Source organism: Lissotriton vulgaris, chromosome 3_2 (assembly GCF_964263255.1).
Source record: "Lissotriton vulgaris chromosome 3_2, aLisVul1.2, whole genome shotgun sequence".
Taxonomy (NCBI): domain Eukaryota; kingdom Metazoa; phylum Chordata; class Amphibia; order Caudata; family Salamandridae; genus Lissotriton; species Lissotriton vulgaris.
This window is the reverse complement of record NC_141690.1, coordinates 183354918-183381091: the sequence shown is the minus strand read 5'-3', so window position 1 is coordinate 183381091 and position 26174 is coordinate 183354918. Positions and strand designations below refer to the sequence as shown.

The window sequence follows — 26174 nt, the reverse complement described above, 5'->3', positions numbered from 1 at the left end:
TTGTGTGGACAGGGGCAGCCAGAAGTACCTTGTTGATGGGGCTGCGCCCTTCCTGGGCCAGGTGTCGGCTGAGTCATCAGTCGCTCCCCAGGAGGGTGGAGCCAGCATTGTGGTGGCAGAGCACAGCAAGATTCAGAGTCAAGAGCCACTCCTACCTCCCACTAAGGTGCAATCTACGCATTCACCACCTGTCATCCCCCAGCCCTGTCACTTACACATCCCAGACAGTCAGATACACATACCAGCAGAGGCGGGCTGAAATGGTTAGGCAAGCAAATGCTAACTTTCTAAAAGTAGCATTTGCAAACACAGGATGCTAAAATAAACTTCACTAAAAGAAATATTTTATTATCCTGAGTTCAGGCATACTAAACATGACTCTCTACCATGCTCCCTGAGCCTGCTGGGATTATAGTGTGTAATAATTCCAGCAGCCCGTTCTGGCCTAAAGGAAGCAGGTAGCCTTACAATAGTGAAATACGAGTTTAGTTGTAATTCACTACTAGGACATGCCACGCACTTCAGGGCTTGTCCTACCTTACACTTACAATGCACCCTGCCCTCAGGCCTACCATAGGGGTGACTAATATGAAGTGAAGGGAAGGTTTGGAGGCTGGCAAGTGGGTGCACTTGCCCAGCCAGCGTGACAGTACGAGACTGCACGCAGGTTCTGCAATGGCAGATCCTAGACACATCTTATGGCTGCTTCTGTGGGTGGCGCAACCAGCGCTGCAGGCCCACTAGCAGTATTGGCATCTACAAGCCCTGGCACTCCTAGTGCACTTTACTAGGGACTGACAGTAAATCCAATGAACCAATCATGGACATCAATCACATGTACAATTTACAATCGGGAGCACTTGCACTGCGACACGGGTTAGCCGTGGCGCAGTGCCCTGAGTAGCGGAAAACCAGCAAAACATCGGAGGCACACCAGCAAAAAGTGGAAGGGAAACTCACGCCAAGGTGCCAGGTCTAATATATATATATATATATATATATATATATATATATATATATATATATATATATATATATATATATATATATATATATATATATTCATATTCACAAAAAAGCCTCAAAGCAGCACTCCACAGGAAACTGTTCAAACCGAACCTTTATTTAAAATGAGGCATTTGTGCAAGCTAGTATTTCACAGTCCCCGACGCTTTTCCGTGCACACCTGCACCTTAATCATGGGGTAGGCACACTGCAAAGTCCGGGCTGGACTTCCACAAATTTCTCCCATCTGTAGCTTGCTGTTTCTCCAGTGACATGCAGGCTGGGTGTGGCAGTCCAAATTCTTCCCCTCTGATGGGGTCCGTTGTTTGCAGTTCATTTTAATTCACCAATGTTAATTTCATTTTGTTACAGCTCTCCGGTGGGCCCCAGTTTGTATAAACACCTCCAAACTTCTCAATGTTTCCTGCGCTGGGACAGGCTGTGAAGGTCACAGCCACACAGACTCTTCCTAGTGTTAATGGCGGTGCTGCTTTCACGATTGGAGCAACTGTGTATTAAATGTTCCCAAAAAAGCCTCCAAGCTTCAAAGCAGCACTCCACAGGAAACTGTTCAAACCGAACCTTTATTTAAAATGAGGCATTTGTGCAAGCTGGTATTTCACAGTCCCCGACGCGTTTCCGTGCACACCTGCACCTTAATCATGGGGTAGGCACACTGCAAAGTCCGGGCTGGACTTCCACGAATTTCTCCCATCTGTAGTTTGCTGTTTATATATATATCAAACTCCTGGTTGACACACGCAGTTTGGAAGGCACACAAGCAGCTGTGTAAGGCTCAACCTCTATCTTGAACATATGGCCCCTTAAGGTTTCAAGGCACTGTGGGTGGTCCGGTAGATTAAGTGTGCTATTGCCCAAATTCACATGATGCTGAGCTGGTGCCAGGGATCGAACCAACCTCTGGAGTCAGCTACTCTGGCCTCTGCGCCACACCTCTTCCATACACAACTGTGAATATTTAATTTTTTCTTGCAGTACATATGGGATGCAGCTGTATTTGACCAGGAATCTTAAAGATCTTTTGATTTAATTCCCATACTGGCAATAGCATTGATAACCACTTTGCAAAATCTATAGCATGTTTTCAAATGCAAAATTCTGTCAAAATTGAAGCTTTCAAAGATTTAGGTTAGCAGATTTGAGATTTCTTCAAGGAAAGTATGATCTGTGAGAGTCCTCTAAAAACTACACTAACCATCCCAAATGTAAAATTGTCTCAATTAAGGAAATCTCATATAACACAAGATATTCGGTTCACTAGGAGAGTATTTCTGGGTGTTTTGTGCTGAGGAACAACAGGTTGGCTATTTTTCTAATGGCTGTATTAAAAACTAGAGTCCTGTGCTAATTGAAGCCGTTTGCACATGTGGGAATGTATATAGTGCTTTGTAAATAGATTTGCAATAAGCAACATTGGCAAAAACATCTTCCTGAAACGTTTCCATGCGATTATTGATCTTCTAGGGCTAATGGCTAATGGACTGAGAGCTGTTAACTATCATGTTTGATGCAAAGATAGGGTTAAAGGCTATTAGTTTGTTCTGAAGGCCCCAGGGGGTAAGGTCTTATAAAACAGTATAGTCTATGTTTATTAAAATGAGTCTGGGCGTATAAATGAATGAAGCTTTGTTCTTTAGAAATGTATTAATGGGTCATCTTCTGAGCCACACGTTTAAATATCTAGGTTCAAATCTGGATTAACCTCTAATTACTTAATCTCCTTCTACAGATTAGTTCACCATTGGTAGCAGATGTATTCTGACATCAAAAGAAGCACATATGAGCTTGCCCCATATCTCTACCTTTTAAAGCTTCCTAAAGTGTAGCACAACTCTCTACAAAGCCCTCATTCATGTTGACAAAATAGCAATAATTCCTTATCTTATTTTAGTTTCAAAGGCAGTCTGTACCCCAACCTGTTATCTGTAAAGAGCAGGTAGGAAGGCTAACACCGGCTGCTGCTAACTACCCTTCGCTAGAACATGGATAAAAGTGATCTGTCTGCTAATCACAGCTGACCCATCAGGGCTAGTGAACTCGCAGATGCAAAATCGAAAAGACTAGATGCATATATCCTATATGCGGGGAGGTGACCCAGCAAGATACATTCTGAATATGGCAACAATACTTTAGCACTGCTCTTGAACATGTCAGCCTTTGTCTTAGTAACGTAAGGGAAGTATTATTTGACCATAAAAAGCACCCACCAACCCAACATATCTCTCCACTTAATCAGAAGTAATGGTGGCTATATTAAAAGAAAACTATTGGTTCACTCATTATTCTATCACTCTTGCTGGAGAGGTAAAAGAAGAATATCAACCATATACCATCATTCTTCCAGCATAACTGCTCATGTTTTGGGACAACTGAAAAAAATTCTTAAAACTGTGATCTTTAATCATCTCCTCTCCAGCTAAAGCAAATTTCTGTGCACCTTGAATACTGCATTTGTTTCTTTAATATTCAGAGAGATTATAGTTTGGTTAGCCGCACTGAAGATACTACATCAACACAGACTTATATTGGCCTTGAGCTCGTCGTGCTCAAGAAAGGGGACTATCACTTGGTGGATTCTGCCTGGACGTTGCTGGCCTGCAACTAAGTGCCAATTGCCATTGCCCTGGTCTCTAAGTACTCTCCAACTGTCCATGAGATCCCAGGGAAACAAAGGATCTGCCCTTTTCCACAAGATTGTAAGGACTGCTCAGGGTATGGCAGAAGTGGGTGGAAGAGATTGTTGGTTGTGACAAGGGCTGTACTGGCGTACACAATCATCACACTAAGCAGAGGAGTGTGCTCGTAAATATCAGCAGCTCACCTGTGGTGCCAGGACGTGAGGAGTGCAAAGGTAGCTTGTAGGGTCTGAGGGACTTATGCTTGCAACCAGGGGACCTGTACTAGCTAAACTCCGGATCGTGTGGTGTCCGAGCGGTGTTGGGGGACCTGAGCTGGGAGGTGAGATTGTCTTCGACCTCCAGATTGGGAGGGAAATAGTGCCTGACATTGCAGCCTGGTCGGAGGTCTCTGGCTCCCTCTCCCTGGACCCACGCCACAAGGTACTTTGTTGTGGAGAACATAATGAGGGGCCTGAGGGGTTTTGTTGTGTGCTGTGTGGGCACCTGTAGCTGGCTGTTGGGAGATACGGCAGCTCGCAGCTCCGCCTGAGTGGAAACATTTCTCCAGACTTGCAAGCGTGCCAGCTTCCTGGATCACAAACTTTGTCTACGGAGCGGGGGCTAGATATTCTGCACTTGTGCATGTGTTGATGGGTTCCTGGAAGTCTAATCTGTATAGACGAAGCTAAGTAACCGTTTCTTTCTGTGTTAGGTAGTTTCCGTCAATCTAATCAGCGTGGCACCAACATGGGCAACCGTGTATCATAGGCTAGCGTAGTTGAGGGACTGGGTCATGAGGCGAAGTCTCAAAGACCTGTGATTGCTAGACCATTATGATTGCTTGACCATTGCAACTGATGGGAATACGAGATATTGGGGAATGTCATGTTGGATGAATACCTCTGGCTAGGGCATATATGTTCTTGTAGTTCTGCTACTAATAGGAAAATTTGATAATTGATTTTAACTGTAAAGTGTATATACAATGTTTATCTGATTTTGATATCAATGGGAAATTTCGACCGTTGCATAGAATTGTCAAGTGTATGTACAAATATATCTCTTGTTTTGATTTCAGTGTATGTGTAATACAAAGACCAATGTTTTATACATACAGTGTGGAGTCTTTTTATGGCGTATGCAGTGTGCTGCAATGCAGTGGTGTTGTTGTGCCAACACTTTACACTTTGGGCCCTGAGGCTAAGCCTCACTACTCGATGCCAAGCTACCCATGGGTGAGCACAGGTTATCTGACAAGTGTATGGTACTCATTCTATCTAGAATGGTGGATTCTGACAGGCTTCAATGCGTCCCAGCCAGGCGGTAATCGCTGGGTCCAACACCAGGTAGTGTTGGATAAGTTAGGAACTTAGTGTGAAGAGTGAGATAGCAACTTCATGCGAAAAGACTGAGACGAGACCGCAATTCAGAATCGCTTCACCTACTTTTGCTGAAGGCTAACAGGGAGCTTATCAGCCATCCTTCCACAGTTGAACAGTAACGTCATTGTTCAAAGCAGGTATGGAAGTGTGAACCATCTTTGAAACTCAAATTAGGCTTTTCTTTTGGTGCTCAGTTTTGCTTAGTGAGCCAAAGATCTGAGAATGGAGTTTCTATAAAGTTGACCACACATTATTTTGCAATGTTTACTGCTGTTCATGTTACTCGTAAATGTTGCAGCTACTTTTATCCTCGTCTTAATATTGGTTACTCTACATATTGTGTGCACTTGAATAGGATTTTGATTTTTTTATAATCTTTAAAATATATTTGCTTTCAAGTGCTTTTGAGTGTGCCATACTAATATGAACGAGTGTTTGAATTCCGTTAAGTATCCCTGTGATACTTTAAATAATTGACCCTTTCCTAAAACCTCTCTCTCTCTATCTTTCTCTCTCTCTCTCTCTCTCTCACCCACTCTCTCACACTCTCTCTCTCACACTCTCTCACACTCTCTCTCACACTCTCTCTCTCTCACACACTCTCTCTCACACTCTCTCTCTCTCTCTCTCTCTCACACTCTCTCTCACTCTCTCTCTCTCTCTCACACACTCTCTCACTCTCTCTCACACTCTCTCTCTCTCACACTCTCTCTCTCTCTCTCTCTCACACTCTCTCTCTCTCTCTCTCTCTCTCTCTCTCTCTCTCTCACACTCTCTCTCTCTCTCTCTCTCTCTCTCTCTCTCTCTCCTCTCTCTCACTCTCCCCTCTCTCTCTCTCTCTCTCTCTCTGGTCAGTAAGTTAATGGATGGTTGAGGCCCAATTGACTTTGTCTCTTGTTGGCACATTGACAAAGTCCTTAGTGCTAGGGGGTGAGGTCGAGAAAGCATATTGCCGGGCCGTGTTCTGTTGAATCCTGAAAACCTATCTGAACCTTACCCCTACAGCTTTCTACCTCTTGTACTGTTGATTTATGAATATGTTCTATTTTATTAGACTATGTATTCACTTTTTCTTTATAAAGTGTTCTTCTGTCAGTGGTCCCTGCAGAGTCGATATGAAAAAGTAAAATAAATACGTTAATGCAGCTTGCTGATCAATGATGGAAGAAGAAGAATCAGTAATCTTGTCCTCAATGTATGAAACATGCTGCTATGTCCGAGTTGCCCTGTCACGCAATGTATCCACATTATAGCCGAGCAGTGCGATGGACATGAACATGATGTTATTGTCATTTCAGCCATGGTCCAGGTTGAATCAGCGCTCTCAGTAGTATACTAGGGTTGCCTGAACATCACCTCTGCTTCTCAACGGTCCTTTGTGTGACAGTGGATGCTACCAGTGTCTGGTGCAACAATTAGCCCCCCCGGAGTGAAATACTGTCCATATTTACTGCACATAGTTCCCTTACTTTGCCTGCCAAAGCCTCCTGTGTATTACGAGTGCTTGTTGCGAGTTTCCTCATCAATCAGTCGGTCTCATTCAGTGATTAATTTGTGAGGGAAACAAATGTGTCCTTGCCCTCATCAGGAGGCCACTGCAGCTTGAACCACCCATTTCCCCCGCCAATGCAGCCATAGTCAGTACCCCACAACTGTTTGATATTTGATATTTATGGAAATTTGTAGAGCGCGGCTATCGCTCCGGGAGGAGCATCTTGGCGCTGTGCGTGCAGAAGATGATGTTAACCATCACACTCCCACAGGTGTGACAATTCCGACTATTACAGACCTCCAAAGCTATAAGAACGGCTTGGATTTGCTTGGATTATTCCTTTTAAATGTAAATTCAACTAATAATACAACTGTTGTCGTTCTCCTCTCCAAAAACAGTGCCACCATATGGAAGGCTATGATACTTCCGGGGTTGACATTTAAATACTTCTGCTGACAATTAAGTGCGGACACTGAGTACCGGAAACCACCGGCTCAAATCAAGCATTGGACTCAGTACAAAATCTCTCGGCTAGCTGGAAGTTATGTATCTGAGTAATCTTTTGACTTGGGTGGCCAGTCAATTTTTTTCTCCATGTTTCCATAGTATGGCATCTTGTTGCTCCTGATTTAATTGTTAATTTGGGTGCTGTTTTAATTCTGTAAAGTTCTTCCTTTCTTGACCACAGACCAATATAAACATCGCAAATGAAAAGATTAATCTTAAGAGTGCGGATGTTCTTTTAATTGAACGTTTTGATACGTTGAAATGGAAATTTAATGTTAACCCACTTTCCCATTAATTTATAAGGAAGTCCCAAAAGAATCCTTATACATGTCTCTCTTTTTATGCTTTTCATAGTGCTGCGAAGTGGGAGGTTTAACTCTGCTTTATTTATTTTTAAGTGGGAGTGCATCCTCTCTTTGTATCCCTCCAATACTGTGTTCAGGATTTGCTATCTAGAACGCCTATCACTAGGCTTGCCTCTCGGTGCATGTATTTAGGGTTTGCATGTTTGTAATCTGAATTCAGTGATGCATATGATATGCCAACATGTATCTGGAAGCAGTTGTATTTGCCATTTGTCACCTTTTTTTGCTTTTCACTGTGTAAAAATTCTGAATAATTGTGAATCGCATCCTATTTCTGTGTATCTGTGTATTCAGGTCTTGGCATGGTCACCCCTGTGAACGATCTGAGGGGATCCGATTCCATTGCTTACGAGAAAGGGGAGAAGTTGCTTCGATGCAAGCTGGCCGCATTTTACAGACTAGCTGACCTCTTCGGGTGGTCCCAGCTCATCTACAACCACATAACGGTAAGTCTGGCCCTAGGCAACATCCCCGTATTACCATGTCGTTTTCCGCAGTGAGTGTTTCTGATGGCCTGGTTGTTGTGATTGCACTGATGGGTGCAGAGGCATCGGCCGATGTTCATGGATTACCCCCTGCTCCCCCAGGGGAGGGCTCGGAGGAGTGCAGTGCTTTCCTCAAGACCCAGAGTGAATAACCTTCTGTGCTGCCATTGGCTTCCGTCTCAAACACGAGCTTTCCATAGCATTGAAATACATATCTTTAATGTGCTTAACTCCAGAAGATACATGTGTGCCTCGCACTAAACAGATATAAGCCTCAGGCAACCTTCATCTCTTGCCCATCATCTTTAAAAGTCCTGTGTTGTCTGTAGACACTTTCAGCAGTCATTTCAAGGCGCTTTTGTGCTTGGAATGCATTGGCTGTTTGACATGTTATCCCATCTAATTTAATTGGTTTACCGTTTGTTGCATTATCCTATTTCGTTGCTAGTAACTACATCTTCAGATGAGAGTCCTTGTGATTAGTGCCGTTTCTCCTCCTGAACTCGCTGTAAAGTGCGCAGAGCAGTAAAGGTTGAGTTGCACCGTGCAGTGAAGTGGATGTGTTCAGTGCCTAAAGCCGGAGGCATGAGTAGCGGTTAAATCAGGGCACACCTTTTGTTCTCCAGTTCTCGTATTTTCTGATTGTTGCCTTCTTGTTTGTTTTATGGGACCTCTTAGTAGTAGTGGTTACCTCCGTTTGCTAGGAGCTTCGAGAGGCCATAGCCTTCTGAACGGTGTTATGGTCCACGCTGTAGAATCGCTGTGGAACATTTTTCCTATTGCTGCTCACACAAGAAGCTGTGCTCATCGGGTCTCGAAAAATGTGCTTAATTTAATTAAGGCAAAAGAAAAAAGAAACCGATGGACTAGATTGCAGCTCCCAATAACTGCAGCTGCAGAGGTTAATTCAATCTTTCGACCCACCTATTTTCTGCTTACTAAGTGACCTCTGCCATGGGAGGCAAGTGTGCCCAGACCTTGCTCCCGTGCTTACTGTGTAATAGGCCTCCAGTTACACCTCGCTAACGAGGCCCAGCAAGGTCAAAACAGGTTTGCGGTGTCCCTTGCCTGGCAGTCCGGGCTGGACTCAACCTGTTGGAACAGAAAAAAGACTGGTTTGTGTATGACTGCTTCCTGCCTAGAGTGCCATTGTGGATTAAATAAAGTCATGTAAGGAATGTCGCCCTAACTAATTACCAGTACTTTAGGTTAATTTAAGCATTCAACCAGATCTTTTTGTTTGTTTTTCTGATCTACATCAGCCTCAATAAAATGGAAACTTATAGATTCACTTTCTTTGTTAAAGTAGATCTGACCATTGGCCTCTGAAACGCTCTGTTGTCCGACACATTGGAGAAATTTGCATGTGCACCCCAGTTTGGGTATCTTTTTTCCTGCTAGGTGTTCTCGCTATATGAATGTAGGTGCCTAGACAGATGCACGCTACCAAACTACATAGAGCGATTTTCAAAATACATAGGAACACTCAGTCCTCTAGCTTCATGCTGTACTGCAAGACTGAAGAGGTCTGATCCTTCCCACTCAGGTGGCAGGCAACAAACGGAAGCCTAAAAATACCCCGGTACCCCAAAACCCAAACCCAGCCCTAAAACCTAAAAATACCCCTGTACCCCAAAACCCAAACCCAGCCCTGAAACCTAAAAATACCCCTGTACCCCAAAACCCAAACCCAGCCCTGAAACCTAAAAATACCCCTGTACCCCAAAACCCAGCCCTAAAACCTAAAAATACCCCTTTCCCCCAAAACCCAAACCCAGCCCTGAAACCTAAAAATACCCCTGTACCCTTTTTCCCAAACCCAGGCCTAACACCTAAAAATACCCCTGTACCCCAAAACACAAACCCAGCCCTAAAACCACCCCTTTACCCCAAAACACTAACCCAGCCCTGAAACCTAAAAATACCCCTGTACCCCAAAACCCAAACCCAGCCCTGAAACCTAAAAATACCCAAACACCCCAAAACATATACCTCAGTACCCCAAAACATATACTCCTATACTCATACTTATTTTTAAAATTACTTAAATTAATATATTTAATTTATAATATAAAAAACATAAATAAATATATTTATTTATAATTAATATTTAAATTAATTAAATAATATTAAATAAAATAAAAAAAATTATATACTTACCTATACTTATGTTGTAATGGCATGCGTTGTAATAGCATCTGCTATGTAATGTCATGCGTTGTAAAGGCATGCGATGTAATGGATCCAGCGTTGTAAAAGTTGCGTTGTAATAGAAGTCCGTTGTAAAAGTTGCGATGTAACGGTGCAATACCTTAATCTTCACCTGGACCAAATGGATTTCATTGATTACAAAAGTTCTTAAGCCTGGTAAGACACCTACTGAACCTCTCTCACAATTTAAGGAGGCTTTATACACTTTTGGGCAGTTGGGCAAGGCCAAGTTCTGGGTCTCCATACAACAGGCTGGCTGCTCACAGCCACCAGCTGGCAACAAACGAACCTGACTTAACCCCAAACCCAACACCAGAATCTGGTGATCAACCAGCAGAGACAAGCCTAACGCCTTTCCCACTACTCCTCCTGTGAGTCTAAATGAATTGAAAAATGGCAAGTTCATGTTCCCTTCCTCATGCTATGCTTCATGCATAGTCAGTACCATCTGTCTCCTAGGCCACGACAGTGTTGCTTTATGCGATGCTGTGGGTCAAATCCGGCCTGAAGTTCTGAGCACCTACGGGAAGGCTTTAGCAGCCCAAACCATACTGGGAGACCTGGACACTGCCAAACCTTTTGGGTCTGGTCCCATCGCAACTGGTTGTTTGGGTTGATCAATGGACACAGGTGTGATAATTCAAGACCACACCTGGATGAGGTCTGCAGGTTTCTCCAGTGATCCCCAGGCAACTTTAATGGGCATGACATTTTACGGCTCTCGTATCTATGGTGTGGACATTTAAGGACAGTCATGTCACAGTTCATTGCATGGGACTGTCTGCCCTTACCAGGCAATTTCCTGAACAGTTTCACACCTTTAGTGGTTACACCAGGGTTTTCCAATACTGGCAACTCCAGGCCCTGCTGCTGAGACAACAACCTTCTCAGACGTTTTTCTGGCTGAGATCGCAACTCCAGGAGGTAACGTTCAAGGCACTAGGGACAGTGTGCAGCTCATTTCCCTATCTGCTAACAATCACATCTGAGATCCACTCCCCCTGTTAGAGGCAAGATCAAGCATTTCCTCCAACGGTTGAGATCCATCACTTTGGATGTGTGGATTTGCCATCTTTTCAAACTGGACTATGGCCTGCTATTTCTTTCCACTCCCCTTTGACGCCTTCCACACCAATCAGCTCAGCACAAGCAGCCTGTACTGCAACAGTAAGTGCAGGCCCATTTGGCCAAAGGAGTTTTAGAGAGGTGTCTGGTCTACAAAGTAGGACCCTGGTGTTACTCCCTCTACAACAAAGGCTTTTGTCCTGTTTTGAATCTTCCCCTTCTCAACACTTTCATTCCATTCAAGCCAAGGCTGCTACTAGTGTACTCGCATGCAGAGTGCCTTTCCTAGGATATCTGTCAGGCTGTTATGTGGGCATTGGTGCACAGTTTCACTAAACACTATTGCTTTGCATTCTGGTTTGTCGGGATGGACATTTTGCCCATTTAGTTCTGCAGGACAGTTTGGTCTGAGCCATTCCACAGTCCTACCACCTGGAGATGTACTGCTTTGGTATGTATTCAGAAGGTGAGTATACAACAGAAGAACAAGTTACTTACCTTCAGAAATGCTCTTCTTTGGTGGATACTCTATTTAACCTCAGATTTTTCACAGGCCTTCTCTCCTCCCTATTCTGTGAAATGGATTTTCTTTCTATCTAAAAAGATTCCAAACTAGATCTGCACACTGGTCAAACCAGTTTGCAGATGGACTCTGTCTCTGAAGGCATAGAGAAGCCTTTAAAAGCAGCTGCCGCTAGGAAAACTCATCGGTTAGGCTTTAATGGTGCAGAGCAACACACCTACCACCATGCAGGAGTACTACTTTTACGTTTCCGGATCAGATCTGAAGCCTGGGGGGAATATTCATAAAACTAATATTCTGCAGGTAGATAGAGTAGCCACCAGAAAGATTGTTACTGAAGGTAAATAACTATTCCTTCACTAAATATAAACTCATACGACTGAGTATGAAGTAATCATCCGTAGATGGACTAAGTATTATGAATAAATGAAATATGATTGCAGCTCCAAAATATTGTTATATTTAGTATGATTTTTAGCTGAGTACCATTATTGTTAAGGTTAATTATGGTATTTAATTTTAATTTATTATGAGGTTTGGGTTGAACTAGGGATGCTGTTTTAATTTAATATTCTGACAATTTAGTATAACTAAATTCAGTTTAATTTAGTTTATTTTTACGGTGAGGATTAACATTAGGGTAGGGTTAGATGAACCTAAATTAATCACATATATGGGGTTAGGCCACACTTCCTGGACATCGCATACGTCCTTTTCGAACGTTACATTGTAGTAAACCCTTTAGTAGAACAGTCTGATTATCATCATCCATAATACATTTGGTGTGACAGTTACTGAGTATAACATTCTACTCACCAGTTTAGGGTCTTGCAGTATCTCATTGAGGTATCCGTGCCAAACAAGTAGGAACAGTCCAAAGAGAAATTTGGGCCAGTTCTGCATATGCAGGCCAGGCCTGTTATATCATGTAGAACAGCTCTGGCCATATCATTACAGTCATAAATTAACTATGTCTTTGCCACATGTAACCTAGAGGTATGGGACTCCTTTCACACTATTAGCCTAGGCTTCAGCTGCCTGTATAATGAGGGACAGAAAGAAGTAGCGCGATTGTTACATGTCTGGATGATGCCTTATCCACATCTCAAAATTAATCTACGGTGGTCTGTCATCTGAATTTCTCTTCGTTAATATGTCAGTATAATTATCTCATGTCTGTTTATTTCTCTTATTATCGCCATTTTACTGTGTAATTAATTTTTTATCATATTTTCAGTTTCGCCCATTTTTTAGCAGGACAGCCCTTCCACTGCTCAATACGAAGGGCTCTGTTAAGTTTCCAGTGAAACGCTGTGGATCTCCTAGACAGCAATAATGCGAAGTCAGTGAGCCTACATCTGACCTTAGGTTTCCTTTTCCTAAACCTTCGTCCCAGTGAGCAGGTGTCTTATGCCATTAGCCCCGCTTGTGCCATCATCTAGTCAGTTCTACAGTTAGCTCATCAAATGATTCAACAATCTAATATGCAAAAAGATGTCCATGTACATGAGCAAAAAAAGCTGACGCTGAGGCTCAAAGAAAAGATACAGAAGCTAAAACAGGTTGTCCAAAAATTGACAAATATAACAAATTGACTACCTCAATGCCAAAAAACACAGAAATTATCTATTGTGAATGGGGAAATAATCCATTACTTTGTTTGGATAACCACTTAATGCAAAATGCATTGCCAAAGAACTACACAAGATGCTCGCATAATTCAGAACTTCAGAGTACACCATCACCAAACTACCACACATTGCTAACTAATTTGTCTCAGAAAGAAATCGGACCAATATCTCGGCAGCAAAAGGGCCAGAATCCAGCCTATTAAGCCAAACAAGATGAACAGCTCAGTCAGACGTCCGTCTCTAGCCACCATCTGGCCTTTGAGCACTGAAATTTAAGGAACTAATTAGGGCAAGAGAGCCAGTTTGCTCTCAATCAGACCTTTTCATAGCACGTGCCTTCAGATGTCTTCCTTGCCACTACCACTGCCGCCATGTCACCAAATATCTACCAGCTTCTAGATTTGTTAGCTTCATGAACCTAATCCCCCTCAACACATACACACCATCCCCCCAGGTACCCTGACCTCAAGTTCTACATCAAACCACTCCTCAAGAATATGAACCTCAACCTATGAAATTAATTTTCCAATCGTCTGTCCATCGAAGCACTGATTGAACGAGATGCCTACACTTAGGTCTGATGTCCTAGAACAAAACAAAATTCTCTCTGGCAACCAAACTGGCTTCTGTCCAGCTAGACGCAATATATTTGCTCCTATATCCTACCGGGATCACCTGGAAACTGTGAACAGAAACCGAAGCAGCTGGACTACTACTGCTGAATCTTTCTGGCACCGTAGGCCCTGTCCATTTCCAGTCCCTTCTCCTAAAATAAGAGGAACTGTCCATCGTAGGAAGCATCCTAAACTGGATCGCCTGCCTGAATGGCATATACAGCCCTGTCTTATCAGCCACTTTCTCATTGGCTCCTTTCACTATTGACTTGCTTACCATAAGGGTCTGTCCCCCACCATTCCTGTTCAATTTCTATTTCCCAACCATTATGAACTTTATTCGTTCTTTCTGCATAACCTGCTGAAGCAATGCAGACGATGCACACATCACTCTAAAGTTGGAAAGCCAAAAGGAGTTAGACTTGTTGAGACTCAACAATTGTCTTTGTACCATCAATGAATGGTGGATAATAAACTCCCTCAATGGAGCCACTTCAAAAACAGAAATGTTATCCTGTGTGGACTGGGTTATCTACCCACCTACAACCATCTGGCAATAGTGGAGAAGTGTGGCTCACTGGTTAGAGGATGCAGACCTGGAAGCAGAGGTCAGCCCGGGACCAGGGTTCAATTCCCGGCTCGGCGGGTTCTTGAGTCCTAAAATGTCCATGGACTCGATAATTCTCACTCCGGTGCCTACTCGATTCACGGGTTCACACTCTGCGACTCTGGGCAATAGCTTGCTTAATCTCCACAACGGCCCCTCGCGGCGGGATGCCTGGCTTTCACCTTGCGGATACCCTGAAGGGGTTATCTCGCTGGGGAATACCAGGACGGGTTCCCTAAGCAAGCGCTTAGAGACTAGTTGGTGATTTGCGCTATATAAATTCCTGTACATAAGCAGCTAGACACTCGGCAATTGTCTAATGAAAAAAACATGTAATCATGGACCCCAATATTTCCCTGAATCCTCAAGTGAATCAAGCCATAAGAAGTGCCTTCTACACAATTAAAGCAATTCCCCATCTTGATTACCTGTAGAAACTGTCAACTCTGTCTTGTCCTGAGTAGAGTATACAAATGTTCTTGATTGATGGGCTCAGCTTGTCCTACTCTGAAAATTCCAAGGTTCCAAGATGTGGCAGCAAGAGAGCTGCCACTTTCACTCTTGAAAACTTATTGTACCAGTTCTCCAGTTCATTTACTGGCTTGTGGTAAACAGACGCTCAGCTTGTGGAAGACAGACTCTTGACATTTAAGTATTTCTACATCCGACACAAGGCCATCCATTAGTCATCCAAGCTACGTCTAAAAGATACTCGCAGGATAGAACGCTCCATTCAAGACAGGCACATTGGCTGTACGCCCCCTTCTACAAGAAGGCACTGATTGATTGAACCTCCTTCTGCAGAAGTGTCCGGCATTAATGTAGTTCTGTACACACAGGGCATTCCCTTGTTTTGAGGATCTTCATAGACCGGTTCAAGTGAGCTAAAATTGGGAGCTATGCCTGCGCTTGGGCGGTGTGAGCACAGTACATGTCTAAGTGGCAGGTACTTATAGAACTTATAGACTTGGGAAAGTTACATCCAGATGCCAGGCCTTCAAAGAATTTTATATGATAAATTTTCACATACCTCTCCCAATCTGGAAATGCCTATTAGATCGCATGAATGTAATGCCAACAGAGCGTCCATTGAGCTGGCCGGTTGCCCCACCACAAAGGCCTTTCTTTGGTCACTGTACTCTTTCAACATATTCGCCTCATTGCTGTCTGCCAGCACTTGTGGCTGGGGGAGAGTTCAAGTGGAGTGTGTCTCTACAGTAGATTAAGAAGTGGTTGCTTGGTTTGTTCCTGTTGCTGAATAGCCAGTTATTCATTACGGTGAGGTGGGCTGCCTAATCATATGTTTGGGTATCTTTTTTTCACAGTCTACCTTTCTAAGTGGACTGGTAGAATTTTTGCTGCATACTCGCGGGGCCTTATCCTGCCACAGGAAAGGATTCAGAAAAGGGGGTGGTGATGAACAGAGTGTCTGAATTAGGCAGACCACTCTTACCCAGTCCAAAGATCAGGGCTTGATCCATTACCGTTATTTATCTCACTGCACCATCCCAGCTCAGAACCTGGCTATATGCAAATCAGTCTGTCCCTGGCCCAGTGCATCATGGGAACAGGGCAGACTAAACTACCAAGCCAATTCTTCACCAGAAAGGAGACAAGCCACCGGGGACCAGTTTCTGGCATTTCAGCCTTCTTCGGCCCGGCTTGCTTGAATCCTGATGGTGCAGTGAGAAAGGGACTCATGTCTGAGTATACCCTGCCACACCTATAGTGGCCAAAAACGATTCAGAAAAGGGGGTGGTGATGAACAGAGTGTCTGAATTAGGCAGACCACTCTTACCCAGTCCAAAGATCAGGGCTTGATCCATTACCGTTATTTATCTCACTGCACCATCCCAGCTCAGAACCTGGCTATATGCAAATCAGTCTGTCCCTGGCCCAGTGCATCATGGGAACAGGGCAGACTAAACTACCAAGCCAATTCTTCACCAGAAAGGAGACCAGCTACCGGGGACAGGTTTCTGGCATTTCAGCCTTCTTCGGCCCGGCTTGCTTGAATCCTGATGGTGCAGTGAGAAAGGGACTCATGTCTGAGTATACCCTGCCACACCTATAGTGGCCAAAAACGATTCAGAAAAGGGGGTGGTGATGAACAGAGTGTCTGAATTAAGCAGACCACTCTTACCCAGTCCAAAGATCAGGACTTGATCCATCACCGTTATTTATCTCACTGCACCATCCCAGCTCAGAACCTGGCTATATGCAAATCAGTCTGTCGCTGGCCCAGTGCATCATGGGAACAGGGCAGACTAAACTACCAAGCCAATTCTTCACCAGAAAGGAGACAAGCTACCGGGGACCGGTTTCTGGCATGTCAGCCTTCTTCGGCCCGGCTTGCTTGAATCCTGATGGTGCAGTGAGAAAGGGACTCATGTCTGAGTATACCCTGCCACGCCTATAGTGGCCAAAAACGATTCAGAAAAGGGGGTGGTGATGAACTGAGTGTCTGAATTAAGCAGACCACTCTTACCCAGTCCAAAGATCAGGGCTTGATCCATCACCGTTATTTATCTCACTGCACCATCCCAGCTCAGAACCACAGGAAAGAGCACTCTAGGCTGTGTAAATTGGTTAAACTTTCTGGGGCACCATGGAGCACAAAAGCTTTGTTAGAAGTGTCTCTTTATTTTTGATTGTGTAGATTACCGACCCCAGGCCCACAACACATCTGTCTCTTCACTCCGTACTAATAACCTTGAAGTGTCTTGTTTGCAGTTCTTGAACCAGGCAGAGTTCAGATCGAGACGGGAAAGCAGATATTTTCAAGCAAATGCAACAGTTTACCATTTCCCACCTGTTCTTGATTTCTACTCTTTTTGCTTTAAAGCGCAAACAAATCTTCATTGTGAAGCGACCCTGGCCGACTGACAGTACTTTGATGACTAAAATACTATTAGAAATAAATACCTGTAAACAAATACGAAAAATTGACCAAGGCGAGTGGTGTATGCTTTGAAACTGGTAAACATGTTTAAAATTGCCAATTATTTTGTAGTGTGGCAGGTATGTTATCCTATGGTGTATAGATGAAAGGCTTGACCCGTACCACTGCTAGTTAAATATGCACACCGCAGCGCTCGTTTATGAGAGACTGTGGGTAGAAGTGGTGTTATGAAAACATCTCTTATGTCAAATCCTGCCCGTGTGTATCTGTCAATCTTACTTGCTTCATCGGTTATAAATAGCCCAGAAATGAGAGTTGAGAGAAGCATATTGTTTAAAGAGCGATCTATCCACCATCCTTTACAATTTACATATCTTAATGACATGCTTTTTAGCATGGCTATCAGCATCCTCAAACACTTGTCGGATGTCCATACTGATTTTATCCGGGCATCCAAATACAGTCTGCTTTGTGGCTATTCTTTTGCATAAACATGCTGGGTGTAGCAGAGATTTACAGAGTACAAATCAATGACGTCAACTCTCATGCACAGTTTTACTCTACAGTAAGACCAGTTACAGTGCATATATGGGGATCCTTGGCCGTGCTGCTAAAACTGATGTTTGGAGGATTTTTTATGAACAGCATTTTAACAATCGCTCCTAGGATGCTCAATACATTCTCTTTGTGTTGTTTTTTTTTGTTTTACGTCACTAAATCGGAGCTTCCAACCCATAAAGCCCTCCTTTATTTCCTAAGGACATGTTTGGTTTTCTGAATGAGGCGTGGTGTTTCTGTTGCAGAAGCTGGTCGTATTGTGATCTGCAAAACCTGCAGTATTTTCCTGACAGACTCCAATTGATTAAGGATTAACAACAAGCACACTGTTTGCTGTGATAAGGAGTGTTTATGGGTCTTGCTTACAAGCTGCTTTTAGCAGCCTTTGTCGTTGACCTTTTGTGTATGTAGAGTAGGCTTAAGGCCTGGCCATTGCTTACCATTGGCTGGCTTCTTCTCACGTTTGTTTGCTTCTTATTCAATGGGGTTGCTTCCATTTTTAGGTTTCGCTGGGGAACGGAGCTGTAAGCTCCGCCTCCAGAGAAATCTGTAGTTTCTAGTATGGGTGACTTGAACACGCCCCTCTGCTTCATTGGCTAGCTCCATAAATGGAGGCTAGCCATTGGAACAGAGAGGCGTCCGTCATGGCTGGACCAGATTCGGGGGCGTTCCCGAGAATCTTTGGCTTTTGGCTACGTCATGATACGTCAGCCAAAAGCCGGGAACGCCCCCGAATCTGGTCCGGCATTGCCGGCACCTGATTTTCGATTATTTTGTCCGCTGGCAGGTGCCTACCCTGCCAGGGACCTTGCCGCTGTTGTGGTACCCAGAGCGAGTGCCCACCTCGCTTAATATTTAGATTTAAGGCCGGTGCCCACCCGGCATTGCTCCGTGTATTCACCGCCGCGGCCCCGAGTGAGAGGAGGAAGCAGCGCCCGCCTTCAAGCCCGGGCCGCGCTGGGATTGGCCCAGCCGGCCGAGCCCCCTTCCGTGTCATCGCAGGAGGAGGCGGAGAGAGCCGGAAGGAGGAAGCAGCCTGCATCGATCAACCCTCCCGAGGCTCCCGAGCACAGGCCCTCCCCCCCCGTAGTAGAAATCACCATGTCCCCTGCACCTTTGTCCCGTGCATCCCCGTGCGCCCCCGTGCGCCTCCTCCTTCCCTCGTGTCGGGTCACCTTCTCCGTGGGTCTCAGCCGTCCGTCTACAGCCAGGGCCGTGTCATGCAGTCCTTCATGAGGAGCGTTCCATGCCACTAATTTTGTCCGCCGGCCGAGGAAGTCCAGGTGAGTGGTTCCCTTCCCGCCCCCCCACCCCTCCCGTTGTCCGTTCCTTTCCCGCCCCCCCACCCCTCCCGTTGTCTGTTCCTTTCCCGCCCCCCACCCCTCCCGTTGTCCGTTCCTTTCCCGCCCGCCCCCCCCTCCCGTTGTCCGTTCCTTTCCCGCCACCCCACCCCTCCCGTTGTCCGTTCCTTTCCCGCCCGCCCCCCCACCCCTCCCGTTGTCCGTTCCTTTCCCGCCCCCCCACCCCTCCCGTTGTCCGTTCCTTTCCCGCCCCCCCACCCCTCCCGTTGTCCGTTCCTTTCCCGCCCCCCCACCCCTCCCGTTGTCCGTTCCTTTCCCGCCCCCCCACCCCTCCCGTTGTCCGTTCCTTTCCCACCCCTCCCGTTGTCCTTTGCAACCGGCACGAGTCACTTTTTGTCTTGCACATCCGCTCTTCGCTACCTCGCACCTCGTGTTAGTTTGTAATACCTGCACAAGTGCCACATTGACTATGTACGTTTCTTCCTGTTCTTCAGTGTCTGCCTTCTGTTGCCGTATCCTACCTCTCCTTGCACTTCCTATTCTCTTGTATCCCTGTCACTCTTCTTCCTATATTGCACCCTTTGCTACCTCCTGTATTCCGCTCACTCACTATATCCACTATTGCCTCCCGTAACTCCACGCCTCCTTTTGCAATGTGTTCACTTGTCATTTTCTCCTCATGCCTCATTATTGTTCCCACTGCCAAGCACTCTGATGCCTTCGGGTAAGGTCCTCGCTAGATAAACACCTAAATCACTAAATAAATAATTAGGATCGCCCGGCCACGATCCCACCCGTGCCTCCCCGAGGACCCTTGTCTGTGCCTCCACAGCACCCGACCCCCGCGATGTCCCCCCCCCAGCGCCCGGGGCAGTAACTCCCGTTCCATCGGCCCCAGAAGGATGAAAGGCACATGCATGACACCCCCCCCCATCACGCCCCGTCCCTTCATTCAACCACTGCTCTTGTACACAGTAGCCTCCGAACCGCGTTGGCCGCTCCCCGCTTAAACACCCCTCCCCCCTCGCTCACTGCCCTTCGTTACGTTCTAAGTAGTACCCTGGCAGCCTTGACCCATCCCGCCCGACGTCCCATTTTGAGACCTGAATAGGCATCCTCTCCTAGCTCTGCCTGCCCCCCATCCCCCTTTGGACATCAGCCCCCCCCTCCCTTCCCACAGTCCCATCCTTCTCCCTGTATATATTGTTGACTCCGTAGATGCGTGGAGCTTTGGCCCTGCTGTGTTGACCCTTGCCTCCATATTTCACTTACAGGGCGGAGGGAGGGGGGAGGAGGCTTCCACAACTCCCTGGCATACCTGGTGAAGCAGCCCCCACCCACACCATACTGACCCAATTCGCCAGCCCGCCCCCTAGGCGGCCCTACCTGCCTCTTTATCTTACCCCCTTCCTTTACTAAGACGGCCCCCTTTTCCTTATCCTAGCACCCCTCCTCCCCCCGCTGTTATTTCCTTGCTGCTCGTGTTGGTGCCCCATCCCCCCCAGTACCTTCCCACTCCCCTTCTTCCTTGTCACTACCCCCTATGCCGTGTCTTACTTGACTGCCTGCGTTGGTGACCCAACTCCCCCTCCCTTTGGCGCCCTTTCTGTCTCCCACCCCTTTTCAGCTTTTGCACCCTGCCATCCCCCAGAGCCCAAACCCAAGTAGAATTTCTTCGAGACAGCGCCTGCTCACGTTCTTGCATCCAAGCTCATTATTGTCCTAGTCTCAGCAACGTGAACCTTATCTTATCTCTTGCACTCTGCTGGGCGCCCTTCATGGCCAACAAGTTCAGTAATCCACAATCCATGCTTAATTCCCGCATTATGCCTTTAGTCCTTATTCACCCTCTAGTGCCATCCACACGACATGCTGTGATCTGCCTGTAATATCTCTTCTTAATTCCGTCCATTTTGCATAGATGCATGTCCTGCACCCAATCACCCTTGTCCCCTCCCGAGCCCTCCCTCCCTCCAAACAGCGCCCCCAACACTCGCACCCCGCAGACAAATGCGTAGCTCGCCACACCTTTCCCGCAAACCCGCCCACTCCCCGTCCTGCGTGCCCACTTGAATACCAACTGAACCACCACACTCATACTCCTTGTCCACCTTTCTGCCCCGGCCTCATTGCCCCTGTCTGCGCAGTGCGCCCCTCGTTGACTTCTCGTTTTTTTTTTCCATCACAAGTAGGTTAACCTGTTACATGCAGTGTTCTGCCCGCATCAGTCAGTACGCCCAATTGTTTCGTTCTTGAATTGTTAATGCTACAGACTGTCTTCTGAAAATGCGTTGATAATTTTACTGCTTGTGTTGTGTGTGGCGTGTAGGGCTGACCCATGTGCCCAGGTGATGGTGCGACCTTGTTTACTGGCAACAAGAGTGCTTTTGTATACCGTCTAGGGAAACAGTCGTATTTTAGTTTGTTGTGGTGCTTAGGTACCTCCCTAGTGGCTGTCGGGGTACCCCTCCTCCCCCCGGATTGGATTGCATGCATGTTCTTGTGGATGGCCAGGACCTAGTGTTTTGAAAGCAAAGGCAAGCCTCTGGGTGCATATGATTCTTTCCCTGTATCACGATGACCTCCAACAAATCCAAGAAAATGCTGCTTAACATCTCCCATATCAGGTTTTGTCCAACTATGTTGGTGTGGGAAATGGAAAGTACACCAGCCCCTGCAGCTAAGGGCTCGATGTCTTCATTCCTGTGCATTAGGCAAACAGGGGATGTGTGCTGTTTCACTGTAGGCCTTGAGTACGAACTCCTGCCAGTCTGGAATACTGAAGAGTGCATGTGGAATACTGGACACCTTGTTGCGGTCAAACGACTCAATGCACTCCCTCTAGATGGGATGACAATAGTCAGCAAGTTTCTCCATCCAGCTTCTGCCATTGCATTTACTACCCAGGAAATCTTGGCTGCTTCAGCTGCTGTGCGTGGAAAGGTCATCGAGCCTCAAAGGGATTCGCAGACCGCAGAGACTCTCAAAAGTGTTGTATTTGTCCCAGGGCCTTGTACGGAGAGATGCCACTCTTTCTGAATGTTGTGCTGCCTTGTCTTTGCCATTAGCATTCTGCCAGAATCCTAACGCAGCCCTCTCTTTCTGACTTGTTGCATCCTCAATCCTGCTTTTCTCTACTACCACCACGGTATGCCATCTCTCACTGGGCTGTGTCAGAATCTCCAGCAACCCTCTGTGTAGGCTGTTCTATCTAGGTATTACCAGTATCTGGGTCTCTCCTTCCAAGACACCATCTCTTTCGAAGTGGTCCCACCAGTATACCACCAGGCCTGGGTACTCCAGCAGGAATACACTGTATGGTGAGCATGAGTACACTGGACCTGTTGTGACTGCTACAAGGTATTTCATCAGCATAGTAAAGAAAATGGTGTTTGTTTATAACTGGTAGTTAATAGTGCTTCTGTTGTTCTAAGCAGATAGTTTGGGATGTATTGTATATTGGGCTGTTAGTATTGCTCCCAGCTCTCACATGCAAGTGCCCACCTCAGTCCATGTTCTTTCCTATTAATCAACCCAAGTTCTGAGCCTGAAGTTGAGGAACACTCCCTACACTCATCCAGCACCTGGGTGGGGAAACCCTGTACCAACTTCTTTAGAGGTACTTGTGTATTTTCAGTTTATACCTACCTGCTGACTCTGGTCATTATCTACCTTCCTTGGTTAGTCACTGCCCTGAGGTCTGTGGGCAGGACTGACAGTCGATGCATCTTCTTTCCCACCGGTATTCAAAGCCTTGCTACATAGCTACATAGCTAGGCGACCAGTGCTTAATTTGTAAAATAAGTGCCAGGGCCCTCGTCAGTATAAGTTCTATTGGTGCAGAACGCAGGGACAGTTCCTCTGTTGTAGCAGAGGAGTGTTGCCACACTTAAATTATCCCCAAACCCCCAGAGATGAAAAATAACATGGTAATTCATTATCATTTTATTGATCATCCCCGTCCTGAACAGAGCATCAGGACGGGACAGGGCCTGTTCACATCATTTGCTCAAACAAAAGTAAGGCCCACCTGCACCCTAAGCCAATGAAGACTTTTACACTGAAGGGCATCCTGAGGTTCTTTACTCCTCCCTTCGGTACATAGGTGATGATGATGTTTTTACAGTCATTAACCAGTGACTGGCTGATGGTAACTTTAATTGCAACATGGAATATTTTATTTTTAGTATTTTACTTTTAGTTCCCTGCCCCCTTGCTGTGCTTGCTTCCCTGCCCCCTCGCTGTGCTTGCTCTCCTGAGTGTGTGTGTGGCTCTGGGTGGGTGTGTGTGGCTCTGGGTGGGTGTGTGTGGCTCTGGGTGGGTGTGTGTGGCTCTGGGTGTGTGTGTGTGTGGCTCTGGGTGTGTGTGTGTGTGGCTCTGGGTGTGTGTGTATGGCTCTGGGTGTGTGTGTGGCTCTGGGTATGTGTGGCTCTGGGTGTGGCTCTGTGTGTGTGTGTGTGTGTGTGGCTCTGGGTGTGTGGGTGTGTGTGTGTGTGGCTGGCTCTGGGTGTGTGTGGCTGGCTCTGGGTGTGTGTGTGTGTGGCTCTGGGTGTGTGTGTGTGTGGCTCTGGGTATGTGTGTGTGTGGTAGTAATTGCTGTCTGCTGTTGTCCGTAGGGTACAATAGGTTTCGGATTTGCAAGAGATTAAGCTAATGGCAATGTAAATGGCAATGCCATTTATTTATCTGTTTTCAAAACCAACACATAAATACAAATTTTGTCATTTACAATGCCAATAGCTCTAACTTTTCCAAAGGCGAAACCATTGCATTGTAAATGCTTGTTTGTGTTTGTCCCTCTTCTGGAACCTGGCTTCTTTACCATCCTTTTGAATGGATTACTTGCATCCTTCCACTGCCTACAGTCAAAAATGATTTTTTTTGTGTTGCCTTAAGCACTCCACTTAAGTGTATATGCTGCTACCCCCTAGTGTGCTACTCCTCCACGTTCCACTCATCTCCACCCAGCTGAACCCTCTCAGTCTGGTGTTTCAATATCACACCTCAGGGCATTTATTGCACCCCCCCCCACATCCCCCCCCTGACAATCCCCATTTGACTTTTGGTTTCGTTTTTACCTCCAAACACTCACCTGTCAGTTGCTCTGCTATCATTCTCTCTTCACCCAGTGGCATTTTTATTTTGCCCCAGCTGCTCCACCCTTGCGCCCTTATTCCTTCCTGTGGTGTGTCTCCCCCCCACCCCACCCAAATCCCCTCCCGCCCACCCCGAGAACTCAGTAACTTCTCTCTTCTTGCAGGTCACCCCTTTCTTAAAAATGCAGTTTCGTGCATTTTTTTGTTTACATTTTTTTTTTAATTTACAGCTCCAAGATGGGCATTCACCATCACGGGATGGTAAATAAAAAAAAAAATATATATATAATATATCAAGCTGTGAAGATGCCGGCATGCGCATATGTCAAGCTGAGTGCTGTGGCAACATGGCACATAAGCACTTACATGTGATGACACGTGTGCAAGTACACATCATTGCTCTTTTCTTCTTTATACTGATACTGTACCGCCTGTAGGTCTACATTGGCAACCTAAATGGGTGACCTATTGGTTCTGCCAGTGCTTGTTACTTGAGCTATCTGTATGCATTGCTTGTGTGTGGACTAGTTACCTGCTATTCCTGAGGTGATCACATAGATCTTAGGCCATGACTACTTGTATCCTTTGTATGCTATATACTGCTCCTTTTTTGCTATCTATACTCTAGAGATCACGTTAACTAGTCACAACAATTAATGGTAAACACGTACTGTGTCTTTTACTCCTCTTCCCTCCACTGCATGCTAGGGCCTAATGACTTGAGTAAGGGTACTTGTGCCACTCGCCACCAACAATCCGACACCAACAATTTGCCCTTGAACGCTACACTGCAGTAGTGTGCAACCTGTCTCCGGTTCGGGTTTCATGAGGGATGTGTTGCTCAATATAGGTGTATCTACCATACAGTCCAGTCCTCCGTGATGCAAAATGTATGTTTTTATTTTTAGGTAAACTGATATGAGTGTGGAGAGAAGTGTCCGCTCATGTTAGATTCGCCTGAAGGCTTCATGAATGAGTCAACAACTCTGTTTCCAGAGAGTGTTGTGGCTATACATATTTGGTGACTAAAACCTTTGTGAAAAGTTAAATCAACCTTGGAAATATTTTAATTGACAGTATTTTTTAGTACATTTTGCCTGTTTATCTCTGCTTGAGGAATCCATAATTCTTTTTTTTATATAAAGACTGCTGTATTTCTAGAAAGCAAACTAATAGAGTTTTAACAAGTGCACTGTTTATTATTGGTGGGGTTTTTAATTGAAAGTGCTTTCAATGTTGGAACGCGTCTAGTTCCATCCCCATAAACCCCTTCCTGCATTGAGGGTGGATATAGCTTGTTTATGTCAAGGTGTTAACATTCTTCTATGCAACAGGTGAGCCTTTCTAATTTTTCTGCCAATGTTTTCTAATAGATTTCTATTAGTTCAGCCTTTTACAATGTGATCCAATTCTGGGTATAATCAAATCACAATAAGCAGCCCAGAGATTACATCAGGCTCAGTTACACAGATCAAAAGTAGCCGCAACGTTCCTTTTCCAAAGCATACCGGTGTTGAAGCTACGCAAGGCAGCTACCTGGACATCTGTACATGCATTACCACGTTACAGTAATAGGAATCCGGTCTACCTGCTGCACGTTTTACAAGGTCAATGGCAGACACCCATGTTTTTAACAGAAACCGAGCCTGAGGTCTGAAAGGCTGTTACTCGAACTTCTACATGTATTCCAAAGTACCTTGTAGAGATGCTGCCTCTATAACTGATGTTTGATCGGGCAGTGAAGGGATGCAAAAATCGTCCTGCTATTGAAATTTACATTTAATGGGCTGC

At 45.6% G+C, this 26174-nt stretch overlaps 1 protein-coding gene across 11 annotated transcripts in view; it reads left to right on the top strand.

Annotated features, from left to right (window-relative positions):
• Positions 1–26174, top strand: part of ADD1 (adducin 1) — a 582264-nt gene that overhangs the window by 282262 nt on the left and 273828 nt on the right. For all 11 annotated transcript variants that reach the window (XM_086964173.1, XM_086964167.1, XM_086964172.1 and 8 more), the window contains exon 5: positions 7685–7836. In XM_086964173.1, the coding sequence (XP_086820299.1) occupies positions 7685–7836 (152 nt within the window). The remainder of the gene's footprint in view (positions 1–7684; positions 7837–26174) is intronic.